The sequence below is a fragment of the Podarcis muralis genome, chromosome 17, assembly GCF_964188315.1.
Source record: "Podarcis muralis chromosome 17, rPodMur119.hap1.1, whole genome shotgun sequence".
In the NCBI taxonomy this organism is placed as follows: Eukaryota; Metazoa; Chordata; class Lepidosauria; order Squamata; family Lacertidae; genus Podarcis; species Podarcis muralis.
The window spans coordinates 18,809,310-18,833,392 of NC_135671.1; the positions used below are offsets into that span (position 1 = coordinate 18,809,310).

Sequence of the window (24,083 nt, forward strand, 5' to 3'; positions counted from 1 at the left end):
CCCCCCCCCCCCGGGAGCATCCCGGTTGGGTCGGCGGCGTTGAGGGGGGCGTTGCTGGCTTGGGGGGGTGGGGTGCGCGCCAGCCTCTCTCGCCCAGCCTCGTTTTTCCAGGGGGGTGGAGAGAAGGGGGTCGCGCGCGCCGCTGCGCCCGCGGAGGGCTCGGCCAGGCCTGGCCTGCGTGGGGCGGGGGGAGACCGGCTGGCGGAGCGAAGGCCGCCTGTTGCTTCTTGGGCAGGAGCTGCTCGGGCTGGCCCAGGTCCAGCAGCGGGACCTGCCGGGAGGGGGGAGGGGGAGGGGCGGGTCTCGGTCCGGGTCTTCACTCGGCGGCTGGACGAGCAGGAGGGATGCGGCGGGCCGGTTCTGCTTCAGCGTCTGCCGCGGGTAGGAGGAGGAGGAGGGATGGGGAGGCCCACCAAAGCGCGCCTTCCCCGGCCTGGCCTGCTGGGCTCCGTCTCCCCCCTCCCTTTCCTCTGGCGAGGGGTTTCCTGCGGTCACCCTCCCTGCTCGCCTTCCCAGGCAGCTCTGGTTCCTACTCTCTGGTCTCTCTCTCCGCCCCCCCCCCCCCCCGCTGCTCTGAAACACTCGGGGTTGGTCGTGCTGCGCAGTTAGATGCAACATCTTTGCTTTTTTTGGAGGGGGGGCGGACCGGGGAGCAAGCATCCTCTCCCCTCCCGTTAGGCGAACCGAGGAGCTACAAATGGAAAAAAACTTGCATTGTTGAGAAGGGGTTTTTTTTAGGGGGGTGGAGATGTGCTCCGTTTGCATGCGCGGTGGAGCGGGCTGGGGGGCGAAGGATGCCAAGGAAGCATCATCATCCCTAGTTGAAGGAGGTCTGGCTCGCTTCGCTTTTTCGCCCTCCTCCGTGGAAACAGCTGAAGAGGACGAAAGGGAGGCGAGAACTCCGCCTTCACCTGGGCTGGGCGTTGTTTAACAAGGCTGAGGTTCAGTTACAGATGGGTAGCCGTGTTGGTCTGCCATAGTCAAAACAAAAAAAATTCCTTGCAGTAGCACCTTAAAGACCAACTAAGTTAGTTCTTGGTATGAGCTTTCGTGTGCATGCACACTTCTTCAGATACACTCCTTGCAGTAGCACCTTAAAGACCAACTAAGTTAGTTCTTGGTATGAGCTTTCGTGTGCATGCACACTTCTTCAGATTCAGTGTATCTGAAGAAGTGTGCATGCACACGAAAGCTCATACCAAGGCTGAGGTTGTGTTGGAAGTACGGCGGAAAGATGAATATCGCCCGCTCTTTCGGGGCACGTTAATAGGTAGAGCTAGGTTTCTAACCTGTTGTAATAGCTGGGAGCACAGAGATAAGGAGTTGATAATTGCTTCAGATACAATTAGCGTGCAATAGAAGAGTTTATTGGTGTGCAGGCAGGAGTAAAGTGAGCAAAACCGTACAGACATCCTGCACGTGCTAATAAATCCACTCCTTTTATCTCGCAGTGAAAATGCCCGATAATCAGCTGATGATCAACGAGGGGGAATTAATAGCAACCCCTCTGTATTAAGGAATAACTGATGTGTCAAATGGTCCTGATCAAAACCAGTGTATGAGCATAGTCCTCACTGCTTATAATATTTGTATCATGATGTGCCCATTCTGCTGGAAATATGATTCGGCAACGCTTTCCCAGAGCAAGAAGGGGCCAGTCTATGCAAAACACTATTTCTGTGTTTTCAAAATAAATGCATGTCTGTAGTAAGCCCCAAAGCTCCAGTTCAGAGTTTAAGTGCACTTCAGTCCACTTAGCTCTCCCTTGCATTGCAACTATTGAGTTTTAGTGGTGCACTATCTATTTTAAATCATTAGCTTCCCTGAAAATCCCAACCACTGTAATCTCTGTGGTATTGTGTGGAGATTACCAGACTGCAGTGTCAGACACTTCGTAGGCTTACTTATATAAATTGACGTATTTGGCTATCTCTACAAGTGTCGATTCAGAATTATTTACAGTATTGCATACAATGGGTGAATTCTGTCCTCAACTAATTGTGCAGATCTGTATGTGTTTTTCTGTAATACACTTAGAATGAAGCTTCAAATGGTATGTGCTTTTTGTTTCTGATTGTGGCGGTTCTTAATTTAGTTTTTCTAAAGGCTTTTATGGACTAGTGAATAACTATAGTACAGTATAAACACTGCATGGCAGTACAGAGACTTTCTCTCTAGTGTTTTTACATATAGGAGGACAAGTGTCTTGGGTTCTGTGTATCATGACCCTGTCTGCAAAGATGTCTTGTATTTACTTGATAATATAGCACCTATTTTAAAGAAAGGCCCACATGACATTTTGGAGAACCGTGCTTGATTATTTATGGCAGTCTCCTCTCCAGTAAGCAGTTCAGTGCACTCCCTGAAATGAATGCCAGCATATTAATGGATCTTAGTGTGGTCTAGTAAGTTTTCTTTGCTTTGCCAATGACAAAACTACACTCTAAACCTAAGGAGGAAAGGTGGTAGGCAGCCTTTTCAATATGCAAGTTAGGCTGTTGTAGTTGACTTGAAGTCATTTTGTATCCCGCTGTTTATCCTGCTTTGCTACAGTGACATGTTTTGTTACATTGCACAGCACAGATGGCGGGCATTACAACCCATTGCAATTGACTTGTTGGGCCAGCAAACAGGTTTGAGCACAGAGTTGTAAGAAGCCCAGATTAAGGACAGATAATGGGTGTGTTCACATGTTACATTCAACACATGTACAATCTCTGTACCTGGATACACAAGCAGTTTAGGGGGTACATTTGTACAGTATTCACATGCAGAGTTCAGTGACTGTACAGTATATGTACTCTGGTGCAGAATTGTTGTACTCTTGTAGTTATTCACAGATCATACCCAACGGACGTAGTCTCCAGTTTATACTGCCAAGAAAAGAAAATTGCTTCAGTGACTTGATTTAAATACATTAAGTGAAACCATTCCCTTTTATTGGCAACAAGGCATGGCATGCGGAGACTGTTATACCTCCCAAAGCTGTTTCCTACCAATATTAATTAATTACATTTATATCCCACTTTTCCTCCAAGGACCGCAAGGTGGGGCATACAATTCTCGCCCTCCTCATTTTATTTTCATAACAACCCTGTGAAGGAGAAATGGCTGAAAGACTGTAAGTGACCCAAGGTAACCCTTTGGGATTCAAACTGGTCTCCCAGATCCTAGTCCAACACTCTTTTAAGTATTAGACTACACTGACTGCCTTTACATTAAGTAGAAAAAGTTGTGGCAGAAAGGGGAACATAGTTTTGTTATTTCCATTTTTTCCCTGCAGTATCTTCTATACTGTATATAACTAAAACACAAGCTTTTGAAATGAAAACACCAACTCCTGTAAGGACCATAATTATAGATATTAATATATTGCAGATAAAAAGTTATATCTGTTATTCCCAAGAATATTCATGGTTTTCTTTGATGTAGGCCTTTTACAGCATAATCCTATGCATGTTTACATTCCTTACAGTTCAATGGGGTGTACAGTAAGCCCACAACTTATACACATTCACTTTGTGCGTATTCAGGTTTAAGCGCTTGTCAATTAATAATAACAATAACAACAACAATAATAAGCAGATGGAAAGTAATTCCACCCTACATTGACCTCATTGTGTTTTGATTGAATGGGATTTTGGCTTTGGGTACAATCCCCAGATTGTAACCCTTTTGTTGTGTAATGGTTAGTGTGTTGGACTAGGACCTGGGAGACCAGGGTTTGAATTCCCACTCAGCCATGAAACTCACCAGGTGACCTTGGGCCAGTCACCATCTCCTAGTCTATCCTACCTCAAAGGGTTGTTTTGAGTGGGACTGTGAGATATATTGTCCAAAACCAGTTTGAAATCCATGTCGTGACATCAGTTTCACAATTTTAGACCTGGCAATGGATCACAAATCATATGCTTTTGTTTGTGTGCGCACTATGCAAAAAATCACAACGTGGGGAAAACTGTAAAGTCAGCTCATGCTTCTACATAGTTCCATCCTTATTTCAGACATTGTGATATATCACTATATGACGATGCTATATCACGATGCTTAGCTGGTAATATATTGTGATGTTGGAAACCAGGTATCGCCCAGCTGTAGCTGTGAGGAAGAAATGCGGAGGGGGAGAACCAATGCACCACCTTGAAACCCTTCTCAGATAAAGGTGCTCTATAAATGCAATAAATAAATTAAAATAAATTGTGGGTTTACAGTAAAGGTAAAGGTACCCCTGCCCATACGGGCCAGTCTTGACAGACTCTAGGGTTGTGCGCTCATCTCACTCTATAGGCCGGGAGCCAGCACTGTCCGCAGACACTTCCGGGTCACGTGGCCAGCGTGATGAAGCTGCTCTGGCGAGCCAGAGCCGCACACGGAAACACCATTTACCTTCCCGCTAGTAAGCAGTCCCTATTTATCTACTTGCACCCGGGGGTGCTTTCGAACTGCTAGGTTGGCAGGTGCTGGGACCGAGCAACGGGAGCGCACCCTGCTGCGGGGATTCAAACCGCCGACCATGCGATTGGCAAGTCCTAGGCGCTGAGGTTTTACCCACGGCGCCACCCGCGTCCCAGGGTTTACAGTATCCCTACACAGTACCCCTACACAAATATGCATAACATCAGCCCTAAATGTACCGAATGAAAATATTTTGAGGAAGAGGCAGCATCATGGTGGCCTAACATCCTAAAAATACTGGAAGCAGCCTTTTGACCTACATAGAGCCTTTTGACCTATATAGAGCCAGTGTGCTGTAGTGGTTAAGAACGGTGGACTCGTAATCTGGTGAACCAGGTTCGCTTCCCCGCCCCTCCACATGCAGCTGCTGGGTGACCTTGGGCTAGTCATACTTCTTTGAAGTCTCTCAGCCTCACTCACCTCACAGAGGGTTAGTTGTGGGGGAGGAAGGGAAAGGAGATTGTGAGCTGCTTTGAGACTCCTTAGCGTAGTGATAAAGTAGGATATCAAATCCAAACTCCTCCTCCTCTTCTTCTTCTTCTTCTTCTTCTTCTTCTTCAGGCATAGTTAATGCTATGCATGCATTCATCCACTAAAACAGATTTTTATCACTGCCTGTGGATCAAATCTTGCCCTGAGGCTCTCATAAGACCAAAACGTGAAAGATTCCTGGAAGTTGAAAGCAGCAGCAGAGCAAGCGGCCAGCTGCATAATTAGCAGGACAATTAATATCCCGTTAAAAAAATACCTGGTGCTTCAAAGAAAACACTCTGGCCGGCCAGGCAAACTGTTTTGGGGGCAGGGGTGCCAACTTGAATAAAATATTATTATGGGGGGAGGGGGCGCAGGTAAGCCCCAGCTCGCATAACCAATCCCAGGACAGGGCGCGCACACACACACAGCATCTGAATGGTTTTGCCCATTAACTTTTTGGGGGGAATGGGTCTGTCCTCCTCAAATATTTTATTGGGGGGGGGGAGAAGGTAATCTGGCCCCTAGATGATTGGGGAGGGGGTTCCATAGTTGAGGCTACCCACCTAATAGCGAAACGGGGCGCGGGGGGGGGGGGGAGAGAATGAAGAAACTTCTTAACACGTGTTGGAGAGGAGAGCCGGGCCGAATCCGACCCTCGCTTTCTCCCTCCCTCCCGCCGCCCGTTCGCTTCGTTCCTCCCAGAGCAGCCGCGGGGAAAATAGGGCAACTGCCGTAACAGGATTCAGGGTCCGGGGAGCCGGCGCGCGTTTCTCCGAGGGCGCAAAAGGAGCCGAAGGGGACCTCGCCCGGCAGAGAGAAAGCGGGTCTCTCTTGGCACCAGCCCCTCCCCGGAGACGGACAAAAGACGCGCCCCCTCCCCGCGACGCCCTCGGCTGAACTTCGGGAGGGCGAGGGTCACCCTCGGCCCAGCCGGGCTCGGGCCAGCTCATCAGGCCGGAGCGGCGGCGCAAGCTCCTCGCGCGACCCGCACTCGACCACCGGCGCTGCTGCTGTTGCAACAACTGTAAGGCGCTGCGCAAACTCCTCCTTGGATCTCGCTCTTTCCTGTCTTCTTGGGAACCTCCCCCCCCCCCCAAGGGAGCATCCCGGTTGGGTCGGCGGCGTTGAGGGGGGCGTTGCTGGCTTGGGGGTGGGGGTGGGGTGCGCGCCAGCCTCTCCCGTCCAGCCTCGTTTTTCCAGGGGGGTGGAGAGAAGGGGGTCGCGCGCCCCGCTGCGCCCGCGGAGGGCTCGGCCAGGCCTGGCCTGCGTGGGGCGGGGGGAGACCGGCTGGCGGAGCGAAGGCCGCCTGTTGCTTCTTGGGCAGGAGCTGCTCGGGCTGGCCCAGGTCCAGCAGCGGGACCTGCCGGGAGGGGGGAGGGGGAGGGGCGGGTCTCGGTCCGGGTCTTCACTCGGCGGCTGGACGAGCAGGAGGGATGCGGCGGGCCGGTTCTGCTTCAGCGTCTGCCGCGGGTAGGAGGAGGAGGAGGGATGGGGAGGCCCACCAAAGCGCGCCTTCCCCGGCCTGGCCTGCTGGGCTCCATCTCCCCACTCCCTTTCCTCTGGCGAGGAGTTTCCTGCGGTCACGCTCCCTGCTCGCCTTCCCTTCCTTCCCGCCGCTCTCCCAGCTTCCTTTACCGTCCAGAAACACTCGGTATCAATGCGACGCCTTTGCTCTTTTTTGGGGGGGGGGAGTGGGGGGGCACCGGGGAGCAGCGAGCATCCTCTCTTCTCCCCTTAGGCGAACCCAGGGAGTTCAAATGGAAAGGAACTTGCTTTGCTAAGAGGAGAAGATGCGGGGAGGGGGGAAAAGAGAGATGCGCTCCGTTTGCATGCGCAGTGGAGCGGGCAGGGAGCGAGGATGCCAAGGAGCCTCATCCTGAGCCGGAAAGAGCCAGACTTGTCGCTTTCACATTTTTGCCCTTCTCTGTGAAAGCAGCCGGAGAGAACTAAAGTAAGGTTACCAGACGTCCCCGTTTCCCGGGGACAGTCCCCGGATTTACAAATCAGTCGCCATACAGCATCCATTGAAGTTGAAAAGTGTCCCCGGATTCATTGAAAAAAAAATCTGGTAACCTTAAACTAAAGCGAGCCGAGAACTCCGCCTTTGCTCTTGTTGGGAGCGGAACAATGAGGGTTAGTTGTGGTCGCGGCTACACACTCAGGATCATTACCCTTGGCTAGGCATTGCTTAACAAGGCTTATTCCCACCCCCCTTGTGTTTAAAATGACTGGTTTAAAAAAAGTAGAGAAATGCACAATCCTCACACTTTTGGTGTGCTTGAATGGATAGGGTTTTAGTCTGCTGGGAGCACACAGTTAAGGACTTGATCATTACTCCACATTGAATTAGCCTGGAGCAGAAGAGTATTGGCTTTGTGTATATGCAGGAGCGAAGTAAGCAACTGGATATAGGTGTTATCCTGCACACCCAGCCGCTTTTACATCTCATGCTGAAAAGGCCCAAACATCAGTCGCTGCTCAACATATTAATTGTGCGGGAATTGATATAATCCCCTGTGTTAAAAGTACAACTAATGTGTAAAATGGTCCCGATCAAAGTCGGTGTATGAACATAGTAACCACTGCCCTTAATATTTGTGTGGCGTGTGCCTATTCTGCTGGACACATGTTGCAGCAACGCTTGCCCAAAGCAAGGGGGGGGGGGTCATTAGTAGTGTATGGAAAACACCATTTCAGTATTTTTGATGCAGTAAGCAAAGCCCCAGTTCAGAGCTGAAGTGCACTTCAGTTTACTTAACTCTCTTTCACATCGTGACTGTTAAGTTAAAGTGATGCACTATCTATCTTAATCATTAGCTCTTTCTTTCTTTCTTTCTTTCTTTCTTTCTTTCTTTCTTTCTTGCCAACTATCTCTGTGCTACTCTCTGGAGACCATGTGGCTATCTTTAAAGTGTGGATCTAGAATAATTCACAAGAGTGCAAATAAGGAGTGAATTCTTTCTTCAAGTAATCATGCAGATCTGTAGGTGTTTTGTGCAATACAATTAGAATCAAACTTCAAATGGTAGATGCTTTTTCTTTTTGTTTGTGGTGGTTCTTAATTTAGTTTTTCCAAAGGCTTTTATGGACTAGTGAATAACTATAGTACAGTATAAATACTGCATGGCAGTACCGAGACTTTCTCGCCAGCGTTTTTACAGATAGGAGGACAAGAGGCTTGAGTTCTGTATAGCATGACCCTGTCTGCAAAGATGTCTTGTATTTACTTGATAATATAGCACCCATTTTAAAGAAAGGCTCGCATGACATTTTGGAGAACTGTGCTTGATTATTTATGGCAGTCTCCTCTCCAGTAAGCAGTTCAGTGCACTCACTGAAATGAATGTCAGCATATTAATGGATCTTAGTGTGGTCTAGTAAGTTTTCTTTTCTTTGCCGATGGCAAAACTACACTCTAAACCTAAGGAGGAAAAGTGGTAGGCAGCCTTTTTGATAAACAAGTTAGGCTGTTGTAGTTGACTTGAAGTCATTTTGTATCTGGTTGTTTATTTTGCTTTGCTACAGTGACATGTTTTGTCACATTGCACAGATGGTGGGCGTTACAACCTATTTGCAATGACTTGTTGGGCCAGCAAACAGGTCTGAGAACTGAGTTGTAAGAAGTCCAGATTAAGGACAAATAGTGGTATGCCCTGTACAGGGACAAGCTCCATGCACTTAGAAGTTAAACAGGCACATGCGTGCAGATGGACCTGCCTTCAGTATTGTATTGAACAAAAATTTGTAGTAGCATGTTAGCTTTCTGCATGAGCTCCTGCATGAGCAAAGATCAGGATGATGTTATTTGTCCATAATACCAAGCCCCAATCCTAAACAGAATAAGCATGATTAACGCTTGAGCTCTGCAGTGTCTTTGCAAGCCAAAGGGGCAGTTTCGTGTGGCAAAATGATTGTGTGAATTGGCTCCCCTTCTAAGTCAGGTGCTTTTTACTATGGTAGTAGATAGTGAGGGAAAGTTCTGGGTTTTAGCATAATTGGCATGCAAACTGCTTTGAAAATTCCAGCAAACTTAGAATATGGCTGTGCTTTCATTTTAGTTATGATGCTGGAAAATGTGGGTTTGAATTGGGTTTTGTTGGGAAGAAAGGAAGGCTAAAATTAAGGAGGCCTAGTTTTAGTGAAATGTTTAGGACTTTTCCCTTGGTGTGTTTGATGAAATCATGAACTGAAGAAACCATTCTGTGTCAAAACAAAAACTTATGTTTTGTTAGATTGCTGTTGTTACCTGCGCTCTTTATAATTAACAGAGAAATAGACATTTACATTTATGAATGCCACTGAATTTGATGAATGCGTGCCCTAAACCTTCTATTGACATGCTTTCCCATAAAGAATTGATATACATTCTCCTTGTCTTGGGTTAAAATAGAAATCTGCATTAGGAGAGCCAAGGTCAATATCAGCTTTAGGAAAGTAGAAAAGCGCAGCTCTGAATGCTGGTATAGATAGCTTTTATCTCTTGTCTCCTCCCTATATATTTTTTGACATCTATAAGCATGAGAGCACTGAACCTTTTCTATGACAATTTAGTCTGAATGTTTAGTAGGTTAGTATCTTCTAATGCCCAGATTATACTTTAATCTTTAGATTTAGGTTTGACCAGGCCCAGTTTGCAGTAATAAAATTCAAATTCAAACACTTATGGCTTTCTAACAAGAGTATTCATGAGAATTCTAACATGGTATTCATGAAATCAATTGGATTATGTAAATCAGCTGCTTAAATATTTTTAATGTGAATTCTTTTGATGTTTCATTATTGCTTTCTGATCCTAGAGCTTCTAGCAACAGTGTGCTGTGTGGTTATTAGTTTGTATAAGAAAAATAACTTCACTTATTTTGAATTTATTTATTTATCTGAAATTTATATATGCGGCTTTCTTTTCTACCGTCAGAGGTGAATGGAGATGTTGACTGGTTAAATCATGATCAATATTTAAAGAAATGGTTTCTTTGAACAGTAGCAAAGACAGACTTACATTTATTACAGAACCCCACATTAACTGTTAGGAAACAAAGCTAGCACAAACAATTATTAATAACTGTAATGAATTTCTGCAAAAAAGAGTGTATGTCAGTGCTGTTATGTGATCAGCTTTATTTGCCAGGTAGTTAGAAGCAACAGGATACTTCACTTGCAAATTTTACTTCGGTGGCGGATTTTGTTTTATATTAAGCCAGATAAATAAATAAACAAACAAACAAACAGAGCAATAAAAAAGCAAAGGAGACAAGTTGGTTTTGTAATGCCATTATGTTTCTACATGGTATGCAGGAGTTTATTGGTGTGTATACCTAGACTTCACAAGGACTCGGGAGCAAGACTGCTCACTCCTTTGCTGTTTGATGATACCATTATGGACATGTTTTGCTTCATGGAATTTTTGCCAGATATTTTCAAATGCCCTGAATTATCAGTAGGTTGGATTGGATGATATGTGTTATTGAATCTTATTCAGATGCATGATTTGAAGTGAGTGTGTCACGCCCCCCTAAAACAGTTCTGACATTATGGGATAGACACTTGTGGGCATCATTTTTAAACAGAGCATATGGGTGAAAAATCCAGTGCTCTCACAAGCCAGTTCATGTGGTTGATGTCCCAGATACCAGAAAAAGGGCACCAAACAAAATATGAGACAGACTATACAAAATATGAGAATATTAAATGTCAGTGGTTATTTAATGAATAAATCCCAATGGATTTTTCTCTTACTAATCAAGGGAATCTATGTAGACACTTGTTTTGTTTTGTTTAGCTTTGCCTACTAAATAACTTTACAAGGCTTTTACCCTTTTCCTATGCCTTTTATATTTGATTGGGGAAATGGTCAATTTTTGCCCTCCAGAAATTTCACATCTTAAATAGCATTTTCCTGGTTTTGATAGATTTATAGTAATTGTATGAACTCTTTTATGTCATAGTTTAATTGTGTCTTTGTGGATATATGTTTAAGCAGATTTCCCCAGATGCAGATCAGTTAAATGCATTGATAAATATATTCTTTATATAAATACTGCACTTGTCACATTCCTGGTGTACTTTTTCCAAGTGCATATAAAAGTAGGAATAAATTGGGTGTATAATTTGAGTTTACAATAAAAACAAATTCCTATAACAATTAGAATGTTCTACAAGTATTGATAAAATAAGAAATAAAATAATAGTGATCATGTGTTTTATCTTTTATTTGTACTTTTGTCAGGCTTTTATTAATTAGCATTAACAGTTTTTAAAACCTTTTATAGTTCCTATCTTGTTTTAGCATCACCACCACTCTGTAAAACAATTCATACTCCCCTCCCCCACTTTTTAGGCAGTTGGGTTTCCAATATAGTGACTTGATTGAGGCAATTCATTTATCCATTAACTGTGATAAACTTTGGCTTATCACTGCATTTACTCTTGCATTGGTTTAACCTGTCCCAGCTTTGATAAGACCAGTGACCAAGTTGCATTGCTTGTTTAGAAACAAGATAGTGGGCTCAAAAATGCTAGTTATGAGCAGGATCTTGTGTGTGTTTAAAGAACATGTCATCACAAAAAATAGTGCCCCACGGTTGTGCGAGGAACAATCAGTTACAGTATTGAACAGGTAAAGTAGCAACCATATTTCATGGTTATTATATTATGCATCACAGTTTGAGAATAGATCATATTCTTGCATGTGCCTTAACTTTGGAGTTAAAATAGTCATCGTTTGATTAATTTCACCTGATGCAGCAAGGGGACCTATATGTCTAAACAAGTTTCCTTTTGAGTATCATCAGCTGAAGCCACAGATGGGAATGCTCATCTGAGCGTGGGTGGAGCATAACTAAAGCATGCTTTAAATAGTATGCACATCTTAATGTGTCTCCACATCCTGATGCAAATACTCATGCACAGAAAGGTTTCGAAAATGTGAGTCGAGCTGCGTGGGAGTGAGAATGAAAAAAGGAGGCTGTGAAAAACTTCTGAGATTTCAGTTGTGTTTAGAGTAGGGTTGTCATATCTTGAAGAGCAAAAAAAAGAGGACAGCCTGAACCATTGCCAGCCTGAGCTGGGGAAATAGGTACACAGGACTGCGGCGCCTGAGACCAAGTCTGAGCTTCTCTGTGTCTGCACCAAAAACCCCATAAATAAACAAACAAACAAACCCCCAAATCCTGAATATTTCCTTTGAAATGTAAAACATCACCTAGGATTGACCTGTTGCCCCCCCCCCCCCCCAAAAAAGAGGACAAGTCCAGGATTTCTTGGACATAAACCCTAGTTTAGAGAAACATCTGGTTTAACAGTACTGTCCTCGAGAATATGTATGGGTTTCAGCATAAAGGTTGGGGGAAGTGAGGGTGCTCTTTCTGGTCCCAAACTTACCTTGTGTCTCTGTTGGTGATGCAACAACATCCATGCGTTGGGGTTCTGTTCTGCTTATGGAGATCAAAATTCAGTATTGCATGGGCAGCCTCCATCTCCACATTGGGCCGGAAGCCTGCTGATCACACAGGGTTCCCATTCAAGGCAGAGAGCGTCGCACCTCGGCCACGGTGAGGTATGCCTGACCTGGCCTGACCTGGTAGCAGAGAGTAGGGGGAGAGTGAGCGGCAAAGCTGTCACCTGCTCTTCTTGGCCATGGCATGCCCCCATGTGCCCACCCCTGGCAGTGTGGGCATACACTCCGCTGCTGTGCATATGCATAGGGGTGGGGGTGGGGCTAGTGGCCTCAGGCCCAGCTCCACTCCCTCCTTCATGAAATGGTTAATCATGTTGATCAAAGACTTGAATGGGGCTTGATGGTGCCAACCCAAATATATTTACATGAAAGCATTTTACGCTACAAAAGAGTGATTGGCAAGGCAGACAAAATGTTTGTGTTGCTTTTTGGGCATCTCCCTGAAGGAAAGGCACGTTGATTCGCTTTCATATATAGTATGAATTCATTTGAACTCACGGTGAAGTGTTACTCACAGTGGGTTTAATTTATTTACAGTGGGTTGGGTCCAGAAATGTGTGAGCAGAGGTCTGTTCACAGAACGTTCCCCTGAATGGAAGGAAGAGGTGATTTGGGTCCATTTCCCCCCTCCCTGTGCAGTTTTGTTCATTCTCTGAAGTTCTGTTCTGGATCACCTGTGTGCTTTCTAGAACAGTTCTACCTTTGAACTTTAGATGTGCACAGTCATTCGTCTGTCTCCGGCTATTTAGCTCACCATCACTTATCTCTGTAGCTGAAGGGCTAGAGGCTTCCTCTAAAACAAAACAACAAAAGGTAGCAGAAACTTGTTGGATGACCAGATACAGTGGTGCCTCGCAAGACGAATGCCTCGCAAGACGAAAAACTCGCTAGACGAAAGGGTTTTTTGTTTTTTGAGCTGCATCGCAAGACGGAAACATCTTGCAAGTTTGTTTCCTTTTTCTTAACACTGTTAATACAGTTGTGACTTGACTTCGAGGAGCAACTCATAGAATGCGGTGTGGTAGCCTTTTTTGAGGTTTTTAAAGACTTTGGTGATTTTTGAAGCTTTTCCAAAACTTTCCCGACACCGTGCTTCGCAAGACGAAAAAAATCACAAGACGACAAAACTCGCGGAACAAATTAATTTCGTCTTGCGAGGCACCACTGTACCAAGTTTTGTGTTTGCATGGTGTGATCACAGATGCTAAATATACACACACTTCCCTAATATTGTGTAGCTCCGTCTAGAAAAGTCCTAGGGATGTATAAGTAGGACACCTCACTTCATATCTAATTTCACCCTCTCATTTGATAATGGGGGCTCAGGTAAGGAAGTATGACTGTATGTATAAGGCAATGTGCATCTCAGTGTGAATGCCTGAATGGTTCATTCCTCTTTGTGTGGGCGCTCAGCTTACAAATCTGTTCCTTTTGCCATTCGCTGGCCTCTGTAAAATTGATAACGTGGCACTCGCACACAAAAAGCTTCCTCTCTTCTATCCCAATGGGAGGTTGCTTCCCTGCGAAGTCCAGCCTACCTAATGAACACGTGGGGCCTGGTTGTCAGTGTTAATTCCAGCAAGGCTTGAGAAATGCCATTGCCTGCAGTAAGGGCTGCAAGGCAAAGCCTGTTACTGCACCTTCTATCTTTGGCATCGCATGTTTGCTAATCTGATGCTGTAAGCCTTATAGTTCCCCCGAGGTATTTATCGAAAATGGATTTGTGAAATATTAAGAGGACCGGTTTAATGAAGCACGGTGAAACTTCTGGTTGGAAATTATGCGTTCAAGCACAAAAAAGAATTCTCACAGCTATTGGAGAGGAATTGCAGGATACATGCTTTTTAACGAAATGCCGAAGTTTCAGTAAAATAGCATGGGATGGTGTGTTGTAGGTAACAGAATTGCAAAATCCAGGGACTTGCCCTGCCTTAATTAGTGATGGTCTTTTCTTTATATTATGTGTGTGTTGCACTTTCTGTTTGTCTTTGCAGCTGTGTATAATTTCCCTTGAATTATTTCTTTTGGTGAAAAACGAGCAAAAAAAAAAAAAAAAGGTGCCCAGTGGTTATGGGGAGCATAGAAAAGCATCCACATTGCTTCTACAACTACATATTTCTGCAGCACCCCACTTTCTCTGCCCCTCTTTTCCTCCATATCTTCATGAGAGTTTGCATAGTGGGTTTTAGAACCTGCATTTTGAATACCGCAGCATGATGTTTGTTATCATTTAAATAAAAAGAAGCAATTGTTGTATGCCTGTGCTAGTAAATTGCTTAGGACAGGGTGCCAGTTCAATCTCTTACAACACAACATCACTGTGGTGTTGCAGTGACATGACAACTGTGCAAACATTTGAGATGAGGTATCTAATTAGCTTGTTGTTCACTTTTTGGACTACAACTAATACAGAAATAAGAAGTGATTGATTGAGATTCTGCTAGAGCAGTCAGTCGGGGCGGGGGTATGGTTCTGACATAGTAGTATTAAATTCCTGTTTTTACAGCTTAGTGTGTTTAAAATCTTTCTCCCTCCCACAGTTCTCTTGTAAGAAGACCTTGAGCTGCTGACTGCTGTTTGGTGAAGTATAAATTAAGCCACTGGAGGCCATGTTTGAAACAATAGGTAAGACATGATACCAAAACACATTTAGATACTTAACAAACCCTTTTCATTCTCTTTTTAAAGAGCTATGGTGAACTGTGTTTCCTCGTGTTTATCCAAATTCAGGAGAAATACATGCTGCGTTCATTGGTAAACAGTTCACTGAGATGAAGTCCTGGTGGAGATTAATGTCTAAGACTGCTGGCAAGAAATGCTTATAGATCTATATGAAGATGTATTATGCCAAGTGAGGTCATTGGTCAATCCTGCACAGTACTCTTGACTAGGAGCAGCTCTCTAAGGTCTTAGGCAGAGCTATTTACCAGCCCCGTTAGCAGTGTTAGAAACAAATGGCTCCTTAAACCAAGATTACATTTGCCAAAATGGAATGTCTAGTTGCCATTTTGGGGCAAGCCGGCTCCAGTGTCTCATTTTTCAAATGATAGACTGACTGCGATTGATTCTCAGTTAAACATCTGGCTAGCTCAGATGACTACCTTGAACTAGGTTAAGAACTTTGACAACCTAAAGCATGGCAGTGGGGTGGGGTAAGTGAAGTGAAGATGCACCTCTAGATGGTGTAAATGCCAGGTTACATTCTGGCGCCCTGGCATCTTCATTGGGTCGCAAGTGAGTGATAGCCAGGTGCAAAATGCACCTGGTGCTTGGCTTATTTCAAACACTGCCTGTTAGCTGATAATTTTTAGCTAGAGATTGAACCTGGAGCCATCTGCATGTAGAGCATATTCAGCTATAGCCTCTTGCAGATGGGTGTTGGTGTCCAAAGAAGAGGTGAAGTTGATCTCATTAGTTAAGCCAACACCTGAAGCAGATAGTAGAACAATGAAGCAAGGTGAGCAGGCCCTGGATGGGGAAGACAGATGTGGCTCAATCGGGGACAGAAGGCCAAAGGGCAAGACAAAATAAACAGGGGCCTTCAAAGGCATTTCGTATGGAACAAAGCCATGTCTCAAGTAGTATGGTTGGAAGGACATTCCCATACAGTGGTGCCTCGCAAGACGAAAATAATCCGTTCCGCGAGTCTCTTCGTCTAGCGGTTTTTTCATCTTGTAAAGCAACCCTATTAGTGGCTTAGCGCTATTAGCGGTTTAGCGGTTTAGCGGCTATTAAAGGCTTAGCGACTTAGCGGCTAAAAGGCTATTAGCGGCTTAGCGGCTTAGAAAAAGGGGGGGAAAGCAAAAAAAAATCGCAAGACTCGCAAGACATTTTCATCTTGCGAAGCAAGCCCATAGGGAAAATCGTCTTGCGAAGCAACTCAAAAATGGAAAACCCTTTCGTCTAGCGGGTTTTTCGTCTTGTGAGGCATTCGTCTTGCGGGGCACCACTGTATATGGATAGAGGAGAATGATTGGACCATGTTATTGGTGCATCCATCAATCAGCGATTGGGCCATATGATTACTATTGTCTGGAAAGGAGGACTATACATTCCTGAGCTTCAAAACAATGGTGCACCCATCATTTTGTGTTAGCTCCCTGATAAAAATCCATTCAGGAAATCAGAATCCATTTGGGCCATGGGTTAACTGTAGAAAGCTAAAATGCAGTCAGTTAAAAGTATAATTAAATGCATATTCTGCTGGCGTTGTGCTGTGACAGGGCAGTTGGATGCAATTTCTACTAAACCGGACGTTTTAAAAAAGTGTGTGGAGACATCCACATTTCCATCTTGTTTTAAGAGTTGATAAAGTAGCATGTAAGCATCTATGCCTAACAGTATATACGCACATTAAGGGTACCAAGTAATAGGGAATATTCTTTCAGATACTCACCGGGCCCTCCAGGCAGTGGAACGCCTGCAAGCTAAATTACGGGAACGAGGTGATACAGCAAATGAAGAGAAACTGAGTTTACTGAAATCAGTGCTGCAAAGTCCTTTGTTCAATCAAATCCTAAACCTTCAGGCTTCTCTTCCACAATCAAGAGATCAGGTAGGATGGTAACATCTCCAGGGGAAAGAGGAAATGCCAATACGACTTTGTCAAATCCTTTTATCTGATAACACTCTGATCAGCTTGCAAAATAGACGGCCAAACAGTAAAAATGTCCAAAAATTTCCTTGTAACTTAGCAAGTTTGGCATTCTTAATGTATGCAGTTTTCTCACTGAATACTGATTATAGGTAATAACCTGTAAACTTTAGGAATACTATTACTACTGAAATTAGGATAACTGGTATCACACACTATTTCCCCCAAGGTGTTTTGTGAAGAACGGTGCCATTTAACCTCTGTCATACTAGCCTGAGAGTAGTGGGGATTCATTCTTTGACCTTATTTTTAGCTGTTGGAAATAAAAGAGAAATTTTATATTTGTGCTGACATTGTGAGATGAATATATATATTTATTTCACAAAATTTGGATACCGCAAAGCCCTCAAAGTGGTTTGCATAAAAGATAAAACAATAAAATTATTATTGCTAAAAACGTTACAACCGTTGGCTAACTTGTGCAACACAGAAGAATGCTGGTGTTAAGCCCTGCCTTGAGTTATGTGACGCATGCCTGTGGAAACATACCATTTGTAATGAAGGCCCGACTCCAGCCATTATCAGGAATGTGATAAGAATGGAATGCAGTTGTCATAAGGAATATGAATTGCTAACAGTGCAGAACTATACATGCCCGCTCAGAAGTAAATCCCATTGAGTTCAAGGGGCCTGATCCTTAGTTAGGTGAGTGTAGACTTGTAGTCTAACATTCCTGGTTTTCACTCAAATGAGTGGAACACAAATGTGTGAGGTGCTGGTCATAGTTTAAATATAGAGGCAATTGTCACACATCTGTTTTATTTAGTTAAATCTGGTGCATTGAAGCGAGTATAACAACAACAACAACAGCAACATTATTCTTTGTACACCACTCATATGACTGGGTTATGACAAATTTATTATAACATTAGTATTACTGCTACATATCTCAGCCATTAGCCACCTTTTGAAGAAATGAAAACATAAAAATCTTCTATTTTCCTTTTGCTAGAAGCAACAACGTCTTTGCTCATCCACGTATAATATGGCTTATTACGTTCTGAGCCCCCTGTTATCATTATTACAGTGCCTTTACTCTTCTGCGCTATGTATTTTTTTAAAAATACGTGCATTTTTGGGCATAGTTGGGAAAGAATTCCTTTGATGAGATACGGAGCTTCCTTGTCTGCGTGCTAAAGGGCTGGAAGAACCAAAGCTTAAGGAGTTTTTAGTTATTTGTTTAGAACATTTCACTTAAGCGTGGATGTTTTATAACTGGCGCTCAGATGCCTGTTGATAGGTTGCCTTGTAAGCCTTTTCATTAAAATAAACAAGATTTGTTGCTTATGTTGAGGATTTTAAAATGCAAAGTAAGCAAGATAAGTAGGAAGAAAATCCCAACAGCTAGGGACTAAACCAGACTGAATCAATTCTCTCTTTCAGAGAGAGAAACTGGTACTTTGCCTTCAGCACTCATTTGCATGTCAGCACGCTAAAAGCAAGCGCATATTTTCCCTCTGAGCATTCCCACTCTGTCCGTTTTTCTAAGTCTGATGCCATAGCAAAAGCCCGGTGTTTGAAGATAAGGGAGCAACGACAAAACTAAAAGAAATAAAAATAAATTCTGCTCTTGTGATATAACAAACTTCTTAAGTCTTCATTTGGCTTTTGTTTATAATTTGGAATATTTAAATATTCAAATAAAAACAACCACAACCACCACTCAGTGCTGGCAATCCAGCCTTCGCTCCAACAGTGCTTGCTTCCCCTCCTCCACTGGAAAAGCTCAAAGCTGTGCTAATGAGAAAAATCCCTTTCCTTGGCTGGGTGACATTCTTCAAATTTTTTTCATACAAGTTTGAAGATAGATTTTGCAGGGTGGAAAATTACTGACTGCAGTGTAAGGGGTCTAGCCTGTCTTCACGTGCACCCCTTTAAAGTCCTGTTTCTACTTCCTTAGTAGATTCCTTCTTTCTTTCTTTCTTTCTTTCTTTCTTTCTTTCTTTCTTTCTTTCTTTCTTTCTTTCATGGCTTCAACCGGAGTTGCATTGAGATGCAACTATGCTTGCTTTCCTTCCTTTGATTTGTAGCCTGTGCACAGCCCCAGCTGGAAAAAAAAAGTGCTGGAGCTTATCTTGTAGTCCACTGGGAAAAAATGTGTGAAGAAAAACAGCAGAACCGGTCAACTGCTTCTGTTGCAGGCAGTTCTGACGTTACTCTGAGGCTGTGGTATTATGCACGCTTACTTACATGGGTCTAAGTCCCATTGAACGCAGGACTGATTTCTGAGTAGACCTGCACAGGATTGTTCTGTAAATTGCAGAACTACTTAATTACCCTGAACACCAAACCATCCAGCGTGGATCACACCAAATCCTTTTGCCATTGTCTTTCTACCCAGCGACAGATTGCTCTTGGTTCAGTGCTTCCTACTTTTAAGAACCATGTCTGTACCAACGTTCCTTCAATTAAGAAACTGAGCTCTCAGAGAAAGATATCACAAGTCAGAAGTCCTCTGTTAAAATCATGGCACTGTGCTAAGCACCTTCTCCGCCTTGGGGAAATTATAAACAGTCAGTGTAGAACGTGCTGGACACAAGACTCAGCTGCAAATACCATGTTTTAAGTGCGTTTTGCATGCATTATACAAATGTGACACTAGATGGCATAGTCTTATACATGGGGGCGTGTTATCCATGGAAAAATATGGTACTCCTTAGAGGCATAACCTTTCATGGAAGCCACTGTTGCCATCAGCTTTTTTAAGTTGGAAAAGAAGAAATATAAACGAGGTTCTGAGACCAGTTCAAATTTCCAAGAGTTTTGTGCAACTTCCATTGCTATTTTATCAGGTAGTCCAATTGCATAGTTTTCTTTATACATATAAGGCAATAAATTCAACCATGGTCATAGTATCCCTGTTTTCAGCAGTGGACAGCGCAGTGGGGCTGCACCGCTTACCCGAGCTCCCCTCAGCTGAGTTGCGTCTGCATACTGGGAGGGAGAGGGGAGCGCGAGGAGGCAGTAAGTTTTGTGCAGTGCAAATGCGCCAGCAGGAGCACCAGATTGGCTCTCCTGGTGTGCTTGCAGCATGCCAGCTTCATCACTGCTTCACCTCTTGCCCTCTCCAACTCAATATGCAGCAGCAACCTGGCACAAAGGAGCTCAGGTTAAGTGGCGCTGTGTGTTAGTGCCCATTTTAAGCACAGAAAGCAACCCCATCTTTATGTGTTCCTGTAAGCATTGACACCCTAGCTCCACCTTACTAACAAAACTTGTGCTCCTGTAGGTTGCAGATGAAGTGCTTTACCAAAGTATGTATATTGAACAAAGAACAAGCAGGAATCTCCTAAATTTTATTGCCCTTGCTCTCCTCTTCGCTCCTTTCAGTGCGAGTTAAGGCAAAAGTTTTTGAAATAAGTGCTCACTCTCATTTTGTTGCCTAAAATGCTGACATTCCATAAATGCAACTGAAGTAGATTTTTTTTTAATTGGGTAACATTTCAAACAAAATACAGAAAGTAGCATTTGATTGCAATGAAAGTTACCCAAATGTACATTTTATCATATATTGTGGCCTCGAAGGGTGGTGGGTTTTGTTTTTTTGTTTCCTTCCAAATTATGCCAATATTGCAGATGTTATATACAGTAAAAGGAAAGGCAATTGTGGCAAATTAGCTTAAGGCAATTTATAGAACAAAGCTATGCTCCTTTCATACAGTACATACATAATCACTTTGCTATAAAGCTACCTCATCATGGAGTTAACGGTGGCTTTTTTTATTGTGAAGCAGAACAGTTTATATGCAATGAAAAATATGACTTACAACTACAAAAGGCATTATTGTTGTGTGGCAGTGATCACTGAGCTACTTTAGAATATGTCACATCTGAACTGAATCACATGCAGATACACACACTCTGAGAGTCCTATTGTTTCCTGTGGAAATACTTAATCTGGATGAGCACACACCTGCGTTTCTCTCCCCACCCCACCCCCACCCCAATTAATTTTATTAAACTTCCAGAAATTCCACCTACAATTCCAATACATATTAAAAATATATTCTTTTACATTATTGACTTTCCATCCCATTTTCTGATATGTTTTTCTTATCCCCCTCTTGCTGCATCCTGTTTTCCCTCTTTTCTTTTTTTTAAAACAAAAATAGTAATACAACAGTCTCTAATTCTTTCTGTTACTCATAATTCAAATCCTGCTCATGGGTTCTTCAAATTAGAATATTGGTTCAAATAATCTGGAAAGGGCTTCCATTCTTCCAAAAACAAAAACAAAGAATCATCAATTGATTCTCTTATTTTAGCTGTTAGCTTTGTTGATTTGACATAGTCCATAACTTTGCTTATCCATTCTTCTTGAGGAGGAACTTCTTCCTTTTTCCATTTTTGAGTGTAAAGGATGCTAGTTGCTTTAATTACATACATAAACAACTTAGCAAGCTTTTTTGGAATTTCTGTCCCTAGGATGTAAGGTTTTTTGGGCTTACTTTAAACATCTTCTTTTTTTTTAATGTCACCATATATCATTTCCCATAATGCCCTGCCAACCTACCAGTTCAAAAACGAGTAGATAAATAGGTACTGCTGTGGCGGGAAGGTAAACAGCGTTTCTGTGCGCTCTGGCACTCGTCACGGTGTCCCGTTGCACCAGAAGTGGTTTAGTCATGCTGGCCACATAACCCGGAAAGCTGTCTGGGGACAAACACCGGCTCCCTCGGCCTGAAGCGAGATGAGCGCCGCATCCCATAGTCGCCTTTGACTGGACTTAACCGTCCAGGGGTCCTTTACCTTTACTTTACTTTCTAGGTAAAAAGGTACAGGTATAGGGACCCCTGACCATTAGGTCCAGTCACAGATGACTCTGGGGTTGTGGTGCTCATCTCACTTTATTGGCCGAGGGAGCTGGTGTACAGCTACCAGGTCATGTGGCCAGCATGACTAAGCTGCTTCTGGCGAACCAGAGCAGTGCACGGAAACACTGTTTACCTTCCCACTGGAGCGGTACCTATTTATCTATTTGCACTTTGACGTGCTTTCAAACTGCTAGGTTGGCAGGAGCAGGGACCAAGCAACGGGAGCTCACCCTGTTGCGGGGATTCGAACCGCCGCCCTTCTGATCTGCAAGCCTTAGGCTCTGTGGTTTAACCTGTGTCCCTTCTAGGTATTCACACGTAAGCTGTAGCTGTGTGGTTCTGGTGCCCCTGACTCCAAGTGCATGTGAATAGGGCCAGGAATAATCCGTTTGAGAGTAGGGAATGCCACCTTTTCCTTGACAGAAGGCCCTTTGCCCTGAACTGGTGAATTTAACAGGCAGAAATTAATCAGACCATCTTTCCCATCACTGTATCCCTGTGCAGAGAAAAATGGCATGTGTTCCGTTCCTGCTCATTTCTAAAGCTGTTGGGGATTTCTTGAGGGAAAGGCGCTAATCCTAGCTGGAGCCAGAATAGTACAGTAGGTCAAGATTCAGATACTTATGTGACTGTGACGCTCATGTGCTAGCTTTGGGCAAGTTGCTGTGTCTCAGCTCTCACAGGGTGGTTGTGGAAGAGGCCAGACATGTAGGACGCACTGAATGTTGGAAAGTGTTACAGAAACAATTGGTGTATTCACTGAACAGGTATTTATACAAGAGTGTCATTCTGCATGACTTGAAGCTGTCATACCACTTAAATTGTTTACTATTGGCCAATTGGATTCACAGTGGCTAAAATATTTTTTTCCCCCATACACCTGAGTTACTCTCTCGTTTTTGTGTTTGGTTTGGTTTTACCCACCCCCTCTGCTGCGCTGTAATGCAGTAACCAGAAGCCACTTTGTCTGACATAGTCTTTTCACATTAAGCTAATCCCCTTTGAACATGCAACTCAATTTCTTTAATTAGCTTTAAGAATAAAGATCATTAGAGTGGAGTGCCACTATCAATTACCATGGACGAGTTAGTAGTCAATAAAACATCAGAATTCTACCATAGTCTATACTAAAGCGTTATTAAAACAACAACAAGAAGTCTTAGAATCTTGAATTAGATGAATTAAGGTTATGTTTTCATTCTTCTCTTCTGCAGCTGATCTAAAGGCATACTAGGAAGCTGTGCTCCACTTTTTCTAGGGTGGATTTGATTTAAATCAAATTGATTTAAATCACGATTTAAAGGCATTCCTGCTGGTATAATCTTAATATTTACAACCAGATGAAGGTTTCATTTTTGGAATAATAATTTTTCAGAATAGTTTTTACAGTTATATCAAAAATTACTGATTTGGTTATACTGTTAGAAATACATACACAGATAATTATGAAATTATTGTGAGGTTTACTAAGTTATCTGTTTATATTTGGACAACTTTTCTGCTGTACTTTATTGGAAGGAGAAAAATAACCATTTCCTTAATAACAATTTAAACAATTTGACTCAAACAATAACATTATAGTATATGTATCCAAGTTTGTTAACTGATGTGGTTAAACTTTTTTAAAAAAACTTAGACTGAGTTTCAGCACACATGAAAAACTTAAAACAAATCCTTATTTCCTGATGGCCTTTGGACTATAATGTAACTTAAATAGAAAACTATCTTTAGAAAGATTTTTTCCCTCCAAAAGCATTTTGTTTTAAAAATCCAATTTAAATTAAAAAGATTGATTTAAATTAAAACAAAATCCAATTTAAATTAAAACAGTCCATTTTTTAATATATATATTTTAAAAATCATTGATTCACTTTGACTTTTTCCCATTCTACCTTTGGAAGGGTAGTAAGAGAGAAATATTTTCTTTCTAAAGCAGTTTCATTGCATTAGCAGAAGCATGCTATGTTGTTCCCTAAGAGAGGGGAGAAGTAATAGTTTGATGAGCTTCCAAGAGCCGTGATTTGTTAAAAGCATTGAAGCCTATCCCCATTTTATATTCCAAGAAAGATGGCCCTTGTTTTCCTTATGAGAACATTAAGCCATATTTTCCAGCATTCTGTCTTTTGACAGTGGATGCACCCAAAATAGCCCTTAGGCTGCTATAGAATGATCTATCCAAATGTTTCGTTTGTTATGTCTAAGATCTTCTCCTGGTGCTATATTCCCCAAA

General features: G+C 43.1%; 1 protein-coding gene and 2 long non-coding RNA genes across 29 annotated transcripts in view; 2 read left to right on the forward strand and 1 right to left on the reverse strand.

Moving 5' to 3' along the window:
- The first annotated feature begins 223 nt into the window (after positions 1–223).
- Positions 224–3,929, forward strand: LOC144325965 (uncharacterized). Its single transcript, XR_013391137.1, has 2 exons — positions 224–941; positions 1,210–3,929. It is a non-coding gene; the product is annotated as an uncharacterized LOC144325965 (long non-coding RNA).
- LOC114587805 (uncharacterized) lies at positions 1,346–5,672 on the reverse strand. Its single transcript, XR_003704334.2, has 2 exons — positions 4,876–5,672; positions 1,346–2,873 (listed from the first exon to the last, which is right to left on the reverse strand). It is a non-coding gene; the product is annotated as an uncharacterized LOC114587805 (long non-coding RNA).
- Positions 5,673–5,840: 168 nt separating this feature from the next.
- The window catches only part of MPDZ (multiple PDZ domain crumbs cell polarity complex component), a 107,491-nt gene continuing 89,248 nt past the window's right edge, over positions 5,841–24,083 (forward strand). For 10 of the 27 annotated variants that reach the window (XM_077921290.1, XM_077921291.1, XM_077921294.1 and 7 more), the window contains exons 1-3: positions 5,843–5,953; positions 14,926–15,010; positions 16,774–16,940. In XM_077921290.1, the coding sequence (XP_077777416.1) occupies positions 14,995–15,010; positions 16,774–16,940 (183 nt within the window). In that variant the 5' untranslated portion in view covers positions 5,843–5,953; positions 14,926–14,994. Of the gene's footprint in view, positions 5,954–6,313; positions 6,400–6,488; positions 6,581–14,925; positions 15,011–16,773; positions 16,941–24,083 lie in introns of those variants that run through there. The other 17 variants (XM_028712819.2, XM_077921283.1, XM_077921280.1 and 14 more) reach the window with 4 other exon arrangements.